Below are 17,993 nucleotides of genomic sequence, written 5' to 3'. Positions count from 1 at the left end.
TGTAAGGCATAATACATGGACATCCCTTTAAAGTTGTCTTCACTTTTCACTTAGACCCTTTATCTCAAATTGTTTCATTTGAACATTTTAACGAAGATTTTACTGTATCATTTAAACACAATATGTTGACATAGCAAAATAAGTGTTTCTCATATTTTTCAAGCGCGTGAAGTCATCCAAAAAAGTAAAGCCACGTACTTCTTGCCGAAAATGTACAGCTTCTGCCGAAAAAAATTCTGTCCAACTTCTCTTTTCTTCTCCACATGATCTGGACTCACCAAATTCCGCATACTTCTTTTTTTCTTCTGTCGGATTCTCGATCAACCAGTCCCTCAGTTTTTGCGTACCATGTGGCTTTCTTCCCCAAAGCCATATTGTTTCACATGACCAAAATTAGATTAAACTTAGTTCTTCTAAATCACACAAAAGTACGATTCTTCTCAAATCTAAATGCTTTCTATATTTATTCTTAAAATTTGAAGAAAAAATTACAACCAGATCTCGATCTACCATGCTCCACTTCCACCACTACACTATATAGATTGGCCTCGGAATATTATAGCTTTAATGAAAAAAAATGAGCAAAAAGAGATCACTAATTGGTTCACTTATGGAAAAATTTAGCCCATAATGGGCGGAGTCTCCAAGGTCGTATGTCAAGTTCGCCGAACTTTTTTTTTTTTGGAGATTCATGACATTTTTTAGACGGTTAAATGATTTATGCTTTTGCAAGCTTTTGGGAATGACATGGGAAGAATCTTGATGGAACAGAATTTGCTCAAGGTGGAAGCTGGTGACAATTTTAGAGAACGAACAAACATAGTTGAGGATTAGTCCATTGGGGAAGATGACGGTGGTGGGGTGGAGTCCTTGTTTTTATATTTTATTTTATTTTCGAATTGTTTTTAATTTTAAAAAGTTAAATTCACGTGTCGTCATTTTATTCGTCAGGCGTGTGAATTACACGCACCTTTTGTGTGTGGCTGCCTACGAATTGTGTATCCAAATGACACAATAAACCCTTGGTTAAAGTACTCAAATAGAACAAATTTAAGATAGAGTGTCTAAGTGAAAAGTGATACAACTTTAAGGGACTGTCGATGTATTTTGTATTTATGTAACAATACAAGTTCTCTTTTTATGACTTTTAACTGATGACATACTTAAGCAATGTTACATACTTCTGAGACAAATCTGATGAGTTTTCCTTTTTATATCGCAACTAGTAAAATTGCTTCGCGCGGTCGTAAAAATTAAAATAAAACTAATTTTTTTTCTAATATCTGAGTATTAAAAGCATTTAGTCCTTAAGTCCAAATATGGAGTAGATTTCATGTTTTAATCCATTTTATTACTAGCAATTATTTTAACTTATTTGTTTAATTCATCATATGAGGATATTTTGCTTTTCCTAAATCTTCCTTTTTCTTTTTCTTCTTAAAGTAACTAAAGAGACCCCAAAGCATAACAATAGTATGCAAATAAGGGAATTCAAAGCATTAATTAGCCGATACAGTTCAGGGAATTGATTGGCCGTATGCTTTATTCATTTTTCAATGCCAAAAAATTTGAATGAACCGTCTTGTCCTGTATGTAAAAAAAATGCAATATATATCATGAGATAAAGAAATCTTAGATGCAAAAACTCAAGCACCTTTTCTGCCGGCACGCAAATGTATATGTATTTCAACAATCACCATAATTTGGAGGATCAACACAAGAAGTCTTTGATGACTTCCAAGTTATCAATCAACATTTAATTTATTAACAAATGTATTAACTAAAAATTTGTGAATACAATACAATTTCATAAAGATAAGTTTCGAAATTTTCATTAATGAATATACCTGGCGAACATGCAGTATCTCTCTTCGTTATCTAATCACGAACGAAAGAGATATGGAAATCTTATAACATACAACATACCTTAACTCCTAATTATGTTCTAGCCAGAAATTTTTATCACACTACACATGAGTCCATCTTATAGGAATAAACAAAAGAAATTATAATTTATATGTTCTAGTTCTAATTTGTTAGATTGAAATTTTATGACTGAGTCATTCCAAACGAAAAAAATTAAAATCAAACATAATTCTCACAAAGTTTTCCAAAAGTTAAACGATCGACATTTCTGAATTCCAATGTGTTCAATCTCACAGAAATACAACAAAAACTTATTGATTTTTGGCTCGCCTGCCATAAGTGATACATTACTTAAGTACTATTTTTTGCTCGAAAATATACAATATTAAAGATATAGAATAAAAAATATGAAGAAGGTTAAAGATTATTCAATTCGCTCACATTGAGAAAAAGAAGAGAACTTTAATGAAGCAAATAACATTTTACCAATATATCTCATATTCCATGTTCTCCAACTGTCACTCTACTTGTTAGGGGTGGATCTATGATACCGAGATCACTTAAACTCAATATTTTCAATGCGGAGCATAAATTTACGTATAAAATTTTATTAAGTTGCAACAAAAAGTAAATATAAACACTTTAAAAATATAATGGCCATAGAATAATTAAATCCGCCTCTAGTGCCAGTATTTGTGTGAATGCATCAATGACAAAAAAAACTCAGCTTACTATAACTCTTATCCAAGAAACGAAAAAATAACGGAGAGAGAGAGTTAAAAAATCATTAATAATTATAAATAAATAAATAAAGGAGAGAGAGAGTAGGAGAGATCTCTTTTTGAATTCAATTGCCAAGTGAGGTTCATATCTCCATACATACTAGTAACTTCACAAATTTTTTTCTTCAACTTCTATAACTTCTTTTTTATCAATTGTTCCAACAGAATGAGATAGACAATTGTCATTCTGGATAACTTATTTAGTCCTTTAGAACAGAATTTTCTTCAAATAACACCTTCAGTTAATCATATATTATAATGTGACAGAAATTGAGGAAGATAAAGGGTTTCAGATCAAGAAATTAAAATAGGTCAGGAAGAAATAAACGAAAAAACTAAGAATTAAAAATGGGAAGAGAGATATTATCTATCACGTGGTTAGTATAACGTATTGATCTTATGTCAAAAAACCCTAGGAAATAGATTGAAGACAAAGAATAAATCTGCAAATTCTTGCTTCTATTACTTTTTCCTTTAACAGTTGAATTCTCAAGTGAGATGGTTTGTACATGATTACATCTATTTACAAATGGGAAACTTGAGGCGACATCTGTCGCGAGATTTTACTTCCCGTGGTGGGCACATCTCTCATTTATGCAAAACTAAAACTACATACAAAGAAGAATAGCAATACTTTAATTCAAACAATCATATAATTGTTGATAATTTCATAAAGTGAAGAATAACGATATTGCAAGATAGAATAAGGAGCCATACCTATACCGCGGTGTCTTTAGAATTGATGCACTTTCCATGGGTAGACATTGGAGGAAGAAGAAAGAAGCTGAAAGACCTAGCCATTGTATTTGGAAGCCTAAACTAAATACAATTAATTTGAGTTTAACTTTTTAGAAGCATACGGTTAGCTTTCTATGTTACCAATGTGACCTATCAGATTAACGTTTTACGTTACCAATGTGACCCTTCAGAGCAAATCCATTAGTCTTTTATGAATCAGTTTTTTTGTTCTATAGCAGAATGAAGAAGAAATTGTAGGAAAAAGGAAAAAATAGGTAAATACTAATGTTGATCATAGGGACTGCCACATCATCTTTATATTGCCAGCTTTATATTTATATATAGATATTCTAAAGATCAATTATTATCCTTATTATTGGAATTTTTAACCCATTTGATTGAAAGTTGAAATACTATTATTGAGCAATCAGAACTCTTCGAGCACCATTTTTACATATTCATACAAATAGACCCTAGGAGATGAGTTGAGGTTCTACGAGATACCCATTACTCGGAGAACCTTCCTTATAGTATTGATGTGCTCCATTTATGGATATAAAAAAGTTAAGCGAGTCAAATTGATTATTGATTTTGGAATAAGGAGTCGTAGGCTCTATTTATTTTCGGTAAGATTATCATATTTGAATTTAAAGACGAATATCGCGGTATTTAAACTCATCCAACGATGTAACGCGTGACAAGATGAACATGTCCCGACAATACTAGCAATGTAAGGATTCACCATGAAATTGTCTACCACGACTTTTTTTATCCGGACTTAAATCGGTAATGAGTATTCACGCACACCGAGTTGATTTTTACGCGACTGAACATTGACCTCAAATCAGCCTTCTTTCGTGTCAAAACATGAATTGAGTTCAACAAAAATTTGTAACATCCTTTATTTTTGTAAATGGAAATTATTATTGAAGAAATATCCTACAATCCCTGCGAGCAAACTCTAGCAAATTAAGAACTACACTATAACTCTAATGCAACAAATGGTTTTACCTTCAACTTTACGAAATGAACAGTCCAATTCTTCGTTCTTCAAAGCACTTCCCACCATAAATCATTTCTCAGATACCATTTCAATTTCCTCTAATATTAATGGAGCTACCTTTACTTTTATTTGAGACCTTCTACTCCATTTCTATCGAAAGATTAAAAAACAAAGCTATTGAGGCCAAGAAAAAAATACCAATCCTTGATGCATGAACTACGAAAAGACAGACTTCCTCTGAACAGAGCCAGTGTAACTTGTGTACAATCCAAAAGGCTCGTTTTACTTTGAACAATTAATCTCCTATATCATTTATCTGATTATTTTTCTTACAAGTATCACAAAAAATATACAGCAGGTGGAAATTTGAAAAAGAAAAAAGAAAAAGCAGAGGAAATAATAAAAATGAATTACAAGAAGAGAACAAGAGAAAAGAATAAAATACTGGGAGTTCAAAGAAGCATACTATTGTCACCAGTAAGAGAAGAGGAGGCTGTCAAAGAAGGGGTTCAGAAAGTTCCATTTCATTGGCACTCTCTTGTTGTGTCTCTACACGTCTCGTACCTACCAAATCTAAGCCAAGCCATTGCCATGGCCAGCATATGTATCTTGGCCTGTTTAGAGCAGTTCTGGATGTTTCCCTGCCATCTAGCTCTTCAAGCTGACGAGTGAGCTCTTCCACTTTATCCCTCAGCCTCGATGCTCTTAAATCTGCCAGTCTCAATGATTTCTCAGCTGCATCTCTTGCAGCTATGGCTGCATCAGCTGTTTCTTCTTTGAATTTGAGCTTCTTCTCAGACTCTAGTACGGCTTCCTTCGCTGCCTCAAGCTCCTGGCGTACAGCCGACAACTGCAAGAACCATCGTTTTTTTGTTTTTGTAGAAATAGTCGATGAGTCAGTAACCGGAATGGCAGAACATGCAGCAGTTTATTTACAAGAAATTGCTGGAGAATTGGGGGGGGGGGGGAACCCATAGGCATACTGCTCGCTTTTCTTTTGTATTTTACTAATAAATTCTAAAGCATGAAATCTGAACCGCATTAATGTTAAATTATTTGGTTGATAGATTATTATAGAGTTCTCAATATCTCTAAACCACGATCCATGGACAATTTCATAAACTGAGGTGTATTCCTATTTGCATGGGGGACAAATGGTCAATGGTGCAAAACCCAATTGTTCATTCATTTCGGTAAGAGTTATCCTGTTGATTAAGAAATAAAATGTGATAATGTCCATGCACTTCCACGGCTGCACTGTTTTTCTAGTAGAAGAACATCTAAGTGCATGACTCCAATATAAAGTGCTGTTCTGAGCTTTAGTAGAATCTGATTCTCTCTCCGATAACGGCTCTAAAATTCGCTTTGACATTTGAGGTTCAAAGATTCACATAAAACCTGCATTACAAATTGACATAAAGAGAGATTTCTCTTCTGTCTATGGTCAGTGATGCTTGGTCATTGTTATTGTTTAAGTTATCTTGTTAATTCAGTAAATAAATGTGACATTGTCTATGCAATGCTCGGTATGCATTATTTTTCTAGTAGAATCAGACATCCAAGTGACTTACCCAGTATAAAAGTGCTTTCTTGAGCTTTACTAGATTGTAGATTCTGATTTTTCACAATAGCGACCCAAAAGTTTGGTATTCCATTTGAGAGCTAGAGATGGAATAAAGGCAATAACTTCTGGACATCAAACTCTGACCTTGCATCTTAGCTTAATGCATGTATGTAACAAGGCATAGTTAATAGCAACCTAGTGAACAGTATCAAACACCCAAGTTGCAGTTCTTCTGAAACGGCATGCCAAAGTTCATACCCCTTAGCAAGCTTTCATACATCACATCACGAATCACTACTACTATCTTAATACATAGGACACCCTAGTCTTCATATCGAGCACTCTACTCACTCTAATTCTCTTCCACTCTTTGTAGCCATAGTTATGATATTACAACCCAACTGGTCATTTTGAGTTCTAGGACTGTGGTCCCTTATTTGAGACTTCTCGTAGGTTCATTTGGTGATTTATGGGTAGCACGGCCCCGAAGGGTTCGGAAGCGTTTTGGGAGACTTGAACTTGAACTAGAAGCCTAAAGTGCTTAGACTTAACCAAAGTCAACATTTTGAATAAACGAGCTTAGATTCATGGTTTGAAGGTTCCAATAGGTTCAAATGATTTTGGACTAGTATGTATGTTAGGATTAGGACCCGAGGGGCTCAGGTGCATTTCGGCAAAAGTTTAAGAATTTTTAAGTTGATTTGAGTTATAGATTTGATTTGTAGCATTCCACTTTGTGTTTTGAGCCGTGGAATATAGTTTATATAGAGTATTTGGACTTGTTGGGATGATCTGAAAGGGCCCCCGGGCACTCGGGTGAGTTTTGAGGTGTTCGGGGAAGGTTTTTAAGGCAAAAACCAGCAATAAAATAGCAGCAGCACCCATTTCAGTCATTTTCTGTAATTTCAGCCAATTTTCAGCACTTGTAAATAACCTCATTTCATACATTCATTTCACCATTTTGGGAGCCAAGGAGCTCGGACTGAGGTGATTTTGAGGGGATTTTCATCTACCTCATTAGGGTAAGTAATTCTAACTTTTGAATCTATGATTATTACATAAATCTATTTTCGATTTTGCCTTAGAATCAAGGATTTCAAAGAGGGAAAAAGGGATTTTGAACCAATTTTTTTTTATGACCGAGAAATCAGTCTGGGGCCGATCCTTTGGACCAACGCAGCCTTCGAAACTCGGTGGATAATGAGCCCGCCCTCTACCCTTCTCCACTTAAATATCAGGCTTTGCTTAGCATGATGTGGGGGCTTGAACCTGTGACCTAAGACACAAATCCACCACCCTCTGCCACTTGAGCAGGGCCTGGGGGCATTTTGAACCAAAATTTTGAAAAGTGAATTTTGAGGTTTCGAATACCGATTTGGACTCAAATTTGAAAATAAATTACATATTTGGACTCGAGCGGCTATAAGTCACCGGAGTTGGTCTTGATCTTGGATTTTGACCATGTGGGCCCGGGTACATTTTTTGTTGACTTTTGAGATTCTGATAAAGATCGAGTCTTTTTCATATGTGATTGATTCCTATAGCCTTATTTAACCTCGTTAAGTATTATTTGGCTAGATTTTGGACGTTTGGAGGCCATAAAGAAAGGAAAGGCGCTTTTGAAGGTTGAAGCTTATTTCGAAGAAGGTAACTATCTTAGCTAACCTTGACTTGAGGAAATTTTTCCAAAGAATGGATTTTTTTTTTTTTTGATAAGGTAAATTGTATTAATCAAAAGGGAGAGAACTCCCGTATACAAGAAGTATACCAAAAAGTAGAGAATTTACATCAGAACATGATTCTTTACAAAAGACGCCCAATCTTCTATACAAATAGGGGCTATATGAGTGAACCAAAAAGCGATCAAAGATAAAAGACTATTCTTAAGATGTGAAAAAGGAGACTCAATCCCCTCAAAAGCTCCCCAAACTATCCACATGAGTGCTAACGGGGCGAACTTCCACGCCTTTTGCTTTCTTCTTCTACGGAAACCGGCCCAGTTATATAGCATTTCCTTTACGGTGCTTGGCATCACCCATTGAACACCAAAAAGGTTCAGGATCGCCCTCCACAAAGCCGAGGACACAGGGCAATGCAACAAAAGATGATCAACTTCTTCCCCTGAGCTTTTACACATATACCACCAACTAACAAGTGTAATTCCCCTCTTTTGCAGATTCTCAGCAGCCAAAATCACTCCCCTCGCCGCTAGCCATGCAAAAAAGCACACCTTCGTGGGCGCCTTAGGAATCCAGATCGAGGAATATGGAAAAGAGGCCTCCTCTCTCACCAACATACTCTGGTAAAAGGACTTTACGGTGAACAGACCATCGCCACGCAAACCCCATCTCCAAGAATCACAAATGGTTGAGGCCTGTCTTGCCCATATAGCAGTGTCAATAAATCTTGGAGCTCCGCAATCTCCCAATCTTGCATGTTCCTTCTAAATGAGAGGTCCCATACTACCCCCTACATGCTCGTTACGAATCTGTTGGACCATCAATTCCTTCTGGTTTGAAACTCTGAAGACGTGGGGGAAGGAGACCCTCAGAGTATCCTCTCCACACCACCTATGATTCCAAAAACGGATTCTCCTTCCATCTCCCACCCTGTAAGAGATGTTGCCACCGAAGGATTCCCAATTCTTCATGATGCTCCTCCACATGCCACACCCGAAAGGTGTTGTGATTGCCTTGGTCCTCCAACCCCTCCCGTGGAATCATACTTTTCTACTATGACCTCCCTCCATAGAGCATGCTCTTCTACCCCGAATCTCCCCACCCATTTCCCTAACAAAGCTCTGTTGAATACCCTAAGATCTTTTACTCCAAGTCCACCCCACTTCTATGGGGAAGTGATTGTTTGCCAATTCACTAGATGATACTTTCTAGTTCCATCCGCTGCATCCCAAAGAAAATTCCTTTGAAGCCGCTCCAGTTTTTCTGTAATGCTCACAGGAGCTTGCATCAGGGACAAGTAATAGGTGGGCATACTAGATAAAGTGCTTTTAATGAGCACTTCCTTTCCGCTTTTTGACAAGTACCGTTTCTGCCAGCCTGCTAATCTTTTTTCAACCCTTTTGATCACTGGATTCCAAGTCGTAGTATCCTTATGCGAAGCACCCAATGGGAGACCCAGGTAAGTAGTGGGAAGGGAGCCCACCTTACATCTGAGAACATAAGACAAAACATCAATGTTAGCAACGTCACCCACCGGGAAAATCTAACATTTGCCGAGGTTGATTTTGAAACCTGATACTATCTGAAACCACTGCAGCACCTGCTTCAGGTAGGTCAACTGATCCATATCGACATCACAGAAAACCAGGGTGTCATCCGCAAAAAGCAAATGAGAGACTCTTCGGGCACTGGGCACCCCGATCGGAGCTGAGAATCCTCTTAAGAAGCCTCCGCCCGCCGCTCGATCCATCATTTTACTCAAATCATCCATCACTAGAATGAATAGCATGGGGATAGGAGACCCCTAGAGCTGCTAAAGAAACCACACGGGATACCATTAATCAGGACAGAGAATCTGACTGAGGAAATGCAGAATTTGATCCATCCCCTCCATCTTGCCCCAAACCCCATCCGCATCATAATGAAATCCAGGAACTCCCAATTGACATGGTCGAAAGCCTTCTCAAGGTCCAACTTGCATAGTAAGCTGGGATCTCTATTTTTCCTTCTGGAGTCTACAAGTTCATTTGCCACCAAAGCGGCATCCATGATCTGCCTACCTTCCACAAACGCATTCTGGGAGGACGAAACAGACACGTCAAGAACCTTCTTGAGTCTATTGGAAAGCACTTTAGAAATAATCTTGTAAATGCTCCCCACAAGACTAATAGGCCTGTAGTCACTGATAAAGTGAAATGCACCTTCTTTCTTAGGCACAATAGTAATAAAAGAAGCATTAATACATCTCTCGAAAACACCATTCACATGGAAGTATTCAATGGCTTCCATCAACTCCCCCTTGATGGTGTCCCAACAGAGCTGAAAGAAGGCCAAGAAGAAACCATCAGGGCCGGGGGCCTTATCACCAGCACAAGTCGACACAGCCTCGTGCATCTCCTCCTCCTCGAAAGCCCTTTCTAGCCACTCATTGTCTCCCTCCCCTATGTGGTTGAACTCTATTCCCCCCAAAGCCGGCCTCCAACTAACTTCCTCTTTGTATAAGTTCTCATAAAACCCCACTATCGCCCCTTTTACCTCCTCCTATCCCTCAATCACCCCATCCACAACTAAGGACTCTATGAAGTTTCTCCTTTGATTTGCAACCGCCACCCTGTGGAAAAATTTGGTATTTGAATCCCCTTCCTTTAACCATAGTGCCCTCGATTTTTGCCGCCAACTAGTCTCCTGAGCTATTGCTAACTCGACTATTTCCCTTTTAACCTCCCCCAAATCTCTCTTTCTCAGATTCATCTAACTCTCTCGCCCCTTCCCCTCTCTCTAGATCCCCCAATTCATACATAAGCTCCCTCATTTTAACCTCTACCCTCCCAAAAACCTCCTTATTCCACCTAATAATATCTCCCTTGAGCAATTTAAGTTTCTTCGAAAGACGGAATGAAGGTGTCCCTGATACCCCGTAGCTTGTCCACCATTCTTTCACCTTGTCACCAAATCCTGGCACCTTCAACCACATGTTCTCGAATCGGAAGGGAGCACGCACCCCCTCCCTCTGCATCCATCTAGCAAGATAGGCAAATGATCCGAAGTCAGCCTAGGTAAAGGAATCTGCAGCATATTAGGCACTAGCTCATCCCAGGAGGGCGATATTAGAAATCTATCAAGTCTAGACCTTGAGTTAGAATCCTCCGCCCTGGCCCAAGTAAACCTTTCCCCTGACAGAGGAAGATCAATGAGAAAGTGATCATTGATGAAGTCAGAAAACTCCTCCATGGCCCTCGAAATCATACTACACCCTAATCTCTCCTCCGGGAATTTAATAGTGTTAAAGTCTCCCCCAAGAAACCATGGAATATCCCATTCCCCCATCATATTGGCCAGTTCCTCCCAGAAAAACACCTTGGACCCTTCTCCTACCGGTCCGTACACTCCCCCAAATCCCCACTCCACCCCACTCACTCTATCTTTGACAAGAGCTGCTAAAGAAAAAGCTCCCTTCTTAATCTCTTTTACCTCCAAGCTTCTATCATCCCACATTAGAAGAATGCCCCCGGCACTTCCCACTGCTGGAACCCAGTCATATTTTACCCAACTACCTCCCCAGACACTCCTCACAATCACATCCGACAAAACTTCCAATTTTGTCTCCTGAAAGCAAACTAGGTTAGCACCCCACTCTCTAACTCCCACTTTGATGATGGCCCTTTTATTTGGGTCATTCATCCCTTCACATTCCATGAAAGAATCTTAACTTCCATAAGAAACAATATCCCCCTTCTCCCCACCCCCTCTAACCGAGCTCCCTTCCTCCCTGTCACACACCCGGCCCCTTCTCTGGTACACCACTATATCCCCTAAATTATTTTGCTTAACACCTTGACCCAACTTCCTCCCTGCACCATCATAACAAGATTGTTGCTCAATCTCCCTCAACAGTTCTAACACCCTATCTTCCTTCCCTTCAAAAGAATTACCAAGGAACTTCCCAAAGTTTAATAGTTTATCCTCCATCAAGAAAGACATATCCCCTCCTCCAATCCGTGACGAAATCGGACAGGCGTCTTCTATATGAACCCTTTCCTTACCCCTACCGGAGGAATACAAGACCATAGCATTGCTAGCAATAGGAACTTTAGGTGCCGAAAGGATCTCGCCATTTGCTTGAGGGGTATCAATCTCTGAAATTAGCACCCTGCTGCTACATGAATGACCAGGAACACCAGTAGGGTAGCAGGAAGGAGGAGAGCATGGAGTCATTGGCGGCATCTTAACTGGAGATACTGGTCCGGCACTAACATCAGATGGGGCATGCTCAACGATCTTCCCAGAAGAAGAAGAAGCTTGAAGTGTAGCCTCAACACAACTAAGCCCAGGAGCAGATGAGGGGGCGATGGAGTTGGGTCCATCAGAGGCGGGAGGTTGTGGAATAACAGTACCATCTATAGCCGATGTCGCCCCTGAAGCAGCGGCCATCGAAGAAGCTAACAACGAATGGACTTATGTGCTACATGTGATGGGAGTGACATATACGAGTTGACGAGCGTATATGTTGATACCAATGTTGTACTATGTTTGGGGTAGATTTTAGGCTTCTTTAAGCCTTGTTTTGATCATGTTCTACTTATGACATGCTTTACTTGTTTGTATGACTACCTGAACATTTTATTCATGTTAGAGATAGGTTCATATGTATTGGACTACATGAGTTACTTGTTAGTCATATATTGATCATTATTATTCTTTGAGTCATGACTATATGTGCATCATCACATACTAGTTTAACATGATAGGATATTGTATGTCATAACTAGTTGTTGTACGACCATTTAAGCATCTTATTCATGCTAGAATAATTTTATAGACACCCTTCTTATGCTAATTTAATATTATGGATTTCATGTACTGGTTTTACATCGTAGAACTGTGTAGTCATACACTCTTTCATATACACACTTTGTTAGCTTATATACTTGCTCTCATTACTTATTTGAGACTGTTGTGAGCCATTGAGTTGATAGGGCATGTGAATTCACGCTCCTGCTTTATTTCAGTTAATTTTTTGGGACAGGTGATGACAACACTCTTCTATTTCTTCTGGGTTTTTTTTCCAGATCTATTATTCCTTCCTTCTTTGAATATAACAGGAAAAATCACAAGTATCTTTTGTCAGAAGAGAGAACTCATTGGGTATGGCCTTCTTTTTCCCAGATGTATTGTTCTGATCATCTGGCCTTGCTAAAGGAACAAACTCTTGACCAGGAGAATAAAAAGAAACCTGACAGCAAAGGGATCTCAATTTCTAAGGAAATTCTGTCTCTAAAGAGAGCCAGCAGACATATCACACCAGAATCCAAATCAATCAATCAATCAACTTGACCTCAAAACCCAACTAGTTGCGCCTGTTTGTGTGAATCTTCTATATCCTTTTGGCTCTATACACATTCATTGAATCAATTGCTGATTCCTAAAAGCATAGCTTACATAAGGGCGTCGAGCTCACTACACATGGTAGGTTCTTGTGCGCTTTACATGCTTTGGCCAACTTTCTTGATAATATGAAATTTCACCTCTTTCCTTTTTATATCACAATGTACTACCTCCTGCTAGCAACAAAAAATTACTCAAGACTTTGGAGTTGATTTTCTTTTTGAAACAGAACTTTGAAATTGAATATCTCGTTTTGGCTTTCATATCTTTAAATCTAATTCAAAATTGAGATAGATCGCAACGCAATTTGAGAACTTTTTTGACTCAAAGCTTTCTAAAATTACCTCTAGCATTAAATGTTTAGCTATAAGCTGTTAGAACAGCAGTATCACCGTACTCTAGGCTAAGAGGCACACTCTCAAATCCTGAAGCCAAAATATCCATTTTACAGCATTACATTGTCATCTTTACTTAATAGCAGGATAATACAGAGTTGACATAGAATTTTGTTCCTCCACATGCCCCAAGTCACAATTAAGCATCAACATGCCTGACAAACTCGCAAAAGGGAGATTCAGCGACTAAAAATTGAGAAACGCAAGCCAATAACCACCTCTTCACACTGAAACCCCCCCCCCCCCCCAAAAAAAAAAAAAAAAAACTCCTCCAAAATAAAAAGGGGGGGAGGGAAAGAGAAGAACATTACTAAAACAACTTTTAAGATCCATCTCTTTTCATGAAGTAGTAAATATCTTTTATCATTCCAAGACGTTTAATTTAAAGGCCAAACGAAACAAGGGTTACACTTCAAACCCATGAAAAGGTGTCTGGTTGGAAGAAAAATCTGCCCAAAGCAGATGATTTATCTTCATTCTAAAATACAATAGTTGATACAGAAGTTGAAAGACTTTGGCAGTACTGATGAAGTAACCAGTTTCAGCCTCACAAATAAGTCAGAAACATGCTAACAGTTTCTTAGCAATTGAATAAACAACCACAAGTGTGACAGCATGTGTCAGCTTGTGTTCTAGTGGAAACAGAACAGCATAAAAACCGAAACCCCCAGCACGACAAAAGTTTTCCCGGACCAGTTTAATAGAGATCAGATTCCACTCGTCAGAAATGCATTTATGACTTTCACAATAATTAGTTAAATTACATTAAGAGCGTTTAAGCATCAATTACCTGTGCATCACATTCTTGTTCAACAGCTTTACCTGCAGCAGCTTCTTGCTGTGCAGCGATTTTCCACCGTGTAATTTCTTCTTCAGCGGCAGTGATGTCCATCATAAGCCCTTCAACCTACAATGAAGAAAGTTATTTGTAAGATAATAAGACAAAAAGGATTACATATGAATATGAGCTTACCAGAATTCTCCTACGCAAACCTCCACAAATGACATCAAACTCTATGAACCAAATACCAGTATTATGACATAATATATTGAGATTTGGCAGTGCATTACATTTTCATTTGCCACCCTCTCCTTCTCTTCAAGTTCCTCCACACGTTGCTTCCATTGGCTGAGTTCCTTCACTTGTGTTTCCACATGTTCCTTCAGTAAACTTGACTCTGCCCTTTGATTCAGTAAAGCAAAATGATAAAACAACATAGTCAGGATAAGGATAGGCTAAGTCATACTCGAGTGTTTCTAGAGGAGAAAAAGAAGACAAAGGGGCCATGCATCAGATCTGCTCGCTCAAGCCGAGTAGCATCACATAGTGATGAAATGCGGCTCAAAAAACAGTTAACCCAATATAAGCTTGAACAGGAGGTACCTTAGCTCTTCCACAGTATGTTTTAGGTCAATGATCTCAACCTGAGACTGCCTAATTATATTTTCTAATGCACCAGCCTACATCAAGAACATCAATTAGTTAATAAAATAACAAGAAACTTTAAACACGAATTAGTACCAAAAAAGACTTACCAAAGCATATACTTCATCCTCTTCTGTATTCGCTGCATCCTTTTTATTATCAGAAGCAGGGATCTTGCCATCGCCAACACGATTATTGAACTTGTAATTTATCCCAGCTTCTCTCAATCCATTTTCCGCTATCTTAAACAATTCATTTGTTTTGGATGATAAATCCACTGAAATTCTCTTTGAAAGAGCACTTCTCAGTAAAGACCCAATTTGTTCTTTTTCTTTTACTAATTGAGAAACTGACTCATTTAGTTTTTTCACTTCACGACTCCTCTCCTCTAACAAATCCCTCGTTTTATGGACAACGAATTCACTCATTTCATAAATAGATTCCAATCCCGCTAAAACCGCCCTTATATTCTCTTCCATGTCCATCTCTTGCGCAAGAAACAAGGATTCCGACAACTCAGATGCCTTCCTCGCATCAACAACCTTAACAGCATTATAAATCTGTTCGTGTATATTCCCAACATATTTCAGTTGCTCAGCAAGTAATGGTCTTTGCATTTCCAGCTTTGTTTCTGAACTGCTTAACCTACCCTCGTATTCACTCACCAAATCCCTCAATCCAGCCACTTCACTCTCCAATGCATTTTGCTTCTCACACATCACTCCTTCCAACTCCGATAGTTTCTCATCTTTTTCACTTACAGATTTCTCTAAACTGTCGACAACTGAAGCTTTCTTCGCAACCTCCTCTCTCAAACCACTAATCTTCGCCTCTAACTCTGAAACTTCAATAGCAATTTCATAATTCCTGTGTTCCATTTGTTCCCGTGCCTCGTTCCATGACTTTGTTGTTGATTCAATCTGTCTTAAAAGCTCCTCTACAATCTCATTCATCCGTTTGATCACACCATACGAGACAGCTGGCAATCCTGTGTATTTCGGTGACCTAGGTAATCCACCAGCTACAAAATTCTTAAATTGACTAACTTTTCCAGATATTTTATCAATTCCACTAACTAACATTGAACCAGAAGTTTCCATCTCAGTTCTCATTGATTCTTTCGCTTTTTTCACTTCCTCTAACTGCTTAGCAAAATCATCTTTCTGCTTAATCGCTTCTTTTAGTTCATCCGTTACCTTCTCGACTGTTCTAGAAACTTCTTCCTTTTCCCGTAATGCTTCATCGCGTTGTCTCGAGTGCTCATCGCGCTTTTTGATTGCTTCATGAGCGAGAACTCTCAATCTGTTAAACGAAACTTGCAATTCCGATTTCGAATTCTCTGCGGCTAATCGAGATTGCCGCTCTCGATCCAGCTCCGCAAGAATCTCATGGAATTTCTCAATTGAGACATCTTCCGGTGGCGGAGAATTTATATCAATAGGTAGCGGATCATCCGCCTCCACGTCGCTCAGTACAGCGTCGTTGTCTTCCTCACCGGCGCTCGCCATGAATAAATTGCAAAATTTTACAATCTAAAACTTTGACATGACTAGTTACTTACGAATTCTTGCATCAATTCGATAATTCAAAATCCTCAAACCCTAAAATTAAGATAAAGCTGAAGTCAACTAAGTGTAAAACAAAAGGAAACCGATCTCGAAGATATGGTGATCGCCGGAGATTACGTCGAAAGGAGTGGATTTTGTATATTGTAAGGATAATCGGGGATTGATGATCGGCGAGATTTCAGTTCGGAGAAATTAAGTGCAGTAAATGAAGAGAATGAAACCTTGGGGGTTCCGTTCAATTATGCCACCACCTAGTCTCTCGTTCTTGTTGGTTTTTATCTTGTTTTTACTTTCTTTTTTTTTTTTTTTGGATGTTGGGTTTTTAATTCAGTTTTCTTTTATGTTTCCCGAAAACCGGAAGGAAAAAATGTGACTCGTGCACTTGTTGTCTTTTGGCTTTTACGGTCGGAAAAGGAAAAACATGTGAGGAGGAAGCTTCCTTTTTTTTTTTTTGGTAATAAAAAAAAGTTAAATATATTGTTGTCTTGGTTGTGTAATTACTAACAGTAGTAATTAATCGCTCTGATAATTATATACTAGTATAGTAATTATCTTTGTTATTTGCCATAACGTAATTGTAATGTAATTCTCGCTGTCACGTTTGATTGGACAAGTATAATTATATAATTAAATATATTTTTTCCAGATAAACCTATTGAAATATATTAAAATTTGGGGGAGTTACATTTAAATACAACTCTCACACATACATTGCAATTAAGTGATCTATATTTAACTTTGCAAGCCCAAAAATAATAGGCTAAGATTCAACATTCAATTCCAAATAGGTTCTCGAAATTATTATTTAATTTTTTTTTAAAATGCTCAAGCTTTTAATCTAATTTTCGAATCTGTAATTGTCACTCAAATATTAGTTCAACAAACTAAATATATTTGGGTGGTAAAAAATTAAATTTTTAAGATAATCCACCATTGTTGAACACACTTTAATAAGTAGGTTTAAATTTCGAATATGATTTTATTAGAAATTTGGAGTGGATGTTGTTTAGACTTGTTAGAAATAGTATAAAGAGGTTGTATACAAAATTTGAAGTCATTTAGTAAAGATTAACCATTGTTGAACAAGCTTAAATAAGTTTATTTAAATTTCGAATCAGGTTTTGTGAGAAAATTGGAGTAGGTATTCTTTAGACTTGTTAGAAATAGTATAAGGAGGTTGTATACAAAATTTGAAGTCATTTAATGGAGATCTGGAATGGTTTGAACAAAAATTGCAATTGAAAATCGTGGAAGTTTGTATACAAAAGTTTGTATAAATCTATATTATATTAAAAGCACGAAGGCCCTTAGCGAAATGTCGTTCGCCTTTTTTTACCCTTTAAGACATAGAGTTCCCATATGACAATATAGTGATTTAAGTATTTCATAAATATTTAAAAATATCACTTAATTAATTTAGTTTTCTGATTTTTTGGTAAATTTTTCTTCAATTATTTGTTATTAAACTTTGCCTTAATTAATTGGTTAAATTTTGTCACGTTTCTTACCGAAGGAAAGTTAACAAAAAAAATTTCCTAAACTTTTACTCTCATTAAATTTTGTCCCGTTTCTAACCCAAGGAAACTT

General features: G+C 37.7%; 1 protein-coding gene across 1 annotated transcript; it reads right to left on the bottom strand.

Annotated features, from left to right (window-relative positions):
• Positions 1 to 4,669: 4,669 nt before the first annotated feature.
• On the bottom strand, positions 4,670 to 16,686 carry LOC104213304 (uncharacterized protein At3g49055). The gene is made up of 5 exons (XM_009762778.2): positions 14,949 to 16,686; positions 14,797 to 14,873; positions 14,484 to 14,595; positions 14,203 to 14,319; positions 4,670 to 5,239 (listed from the first exon to the last, which is right to left on the bottom strand). The coding sequence occupies exons 1-5, from the start codon at positions 16,344 to 16,346 to the stop codon at positions 4,886 to 4,888; spliced, it is 2,058 nt and encodes a 685-aa protein (XP_009761080.1). The 5' UTR covers positions 16,347 to 16,686; the 3' UTR covers positions 4,670 to 4,885.
• Positions 16,687 to 17,993: the final 1,307 nt, after the last annotated feature.

Source organism: Nicotiana sylvestris, chromosome 10 (assembly GCF_000393655.2).
Source record: "Nicotiana sylvestris chromosome 10, ASM39365v2, whole genome shotgun sequence".
Taxonomy (NCBI): domain Eukaryota; kingdom Viridiplantae; phylum Streptophyta; class Magnoliopsida; order Solanales; family Solanaceae; genus Nicotiana; species Nicotiana sylvestris.
Note: the sequence above shows the minus strand (reverse complement) of the source record. Positions and strands in the feature narration are given on the sequence as shown.

What these genes read in the sequence shown, in the direction of transcription:
- LOC104213304 (XM_009762778.2), bottom strand. Translation starts at nt 16,346, where the DNA reads ATGGCGAGCGCCGGTGAGGAAGACAACGACGCTGTACTGAGCGACGTG. An exon ending in AGGATGAAGTATATGCTTTG is followed by an intron (nt 14,874 to 14,948) that starts GTAAGTCTTTTT and finishes TTCTTGATGTAG; the next exon opens with GCTGGTGCATTAGAAAATAT. An exon ending in AGAGGGTGGCAAATGAAAAT is followed by an intron (nt 14,320 to 14,483) that starts GTAATGCACTGC and finishes TCTTCATTGTAG; the next exon opens with GTTGAAGGGCTTATGATGGA.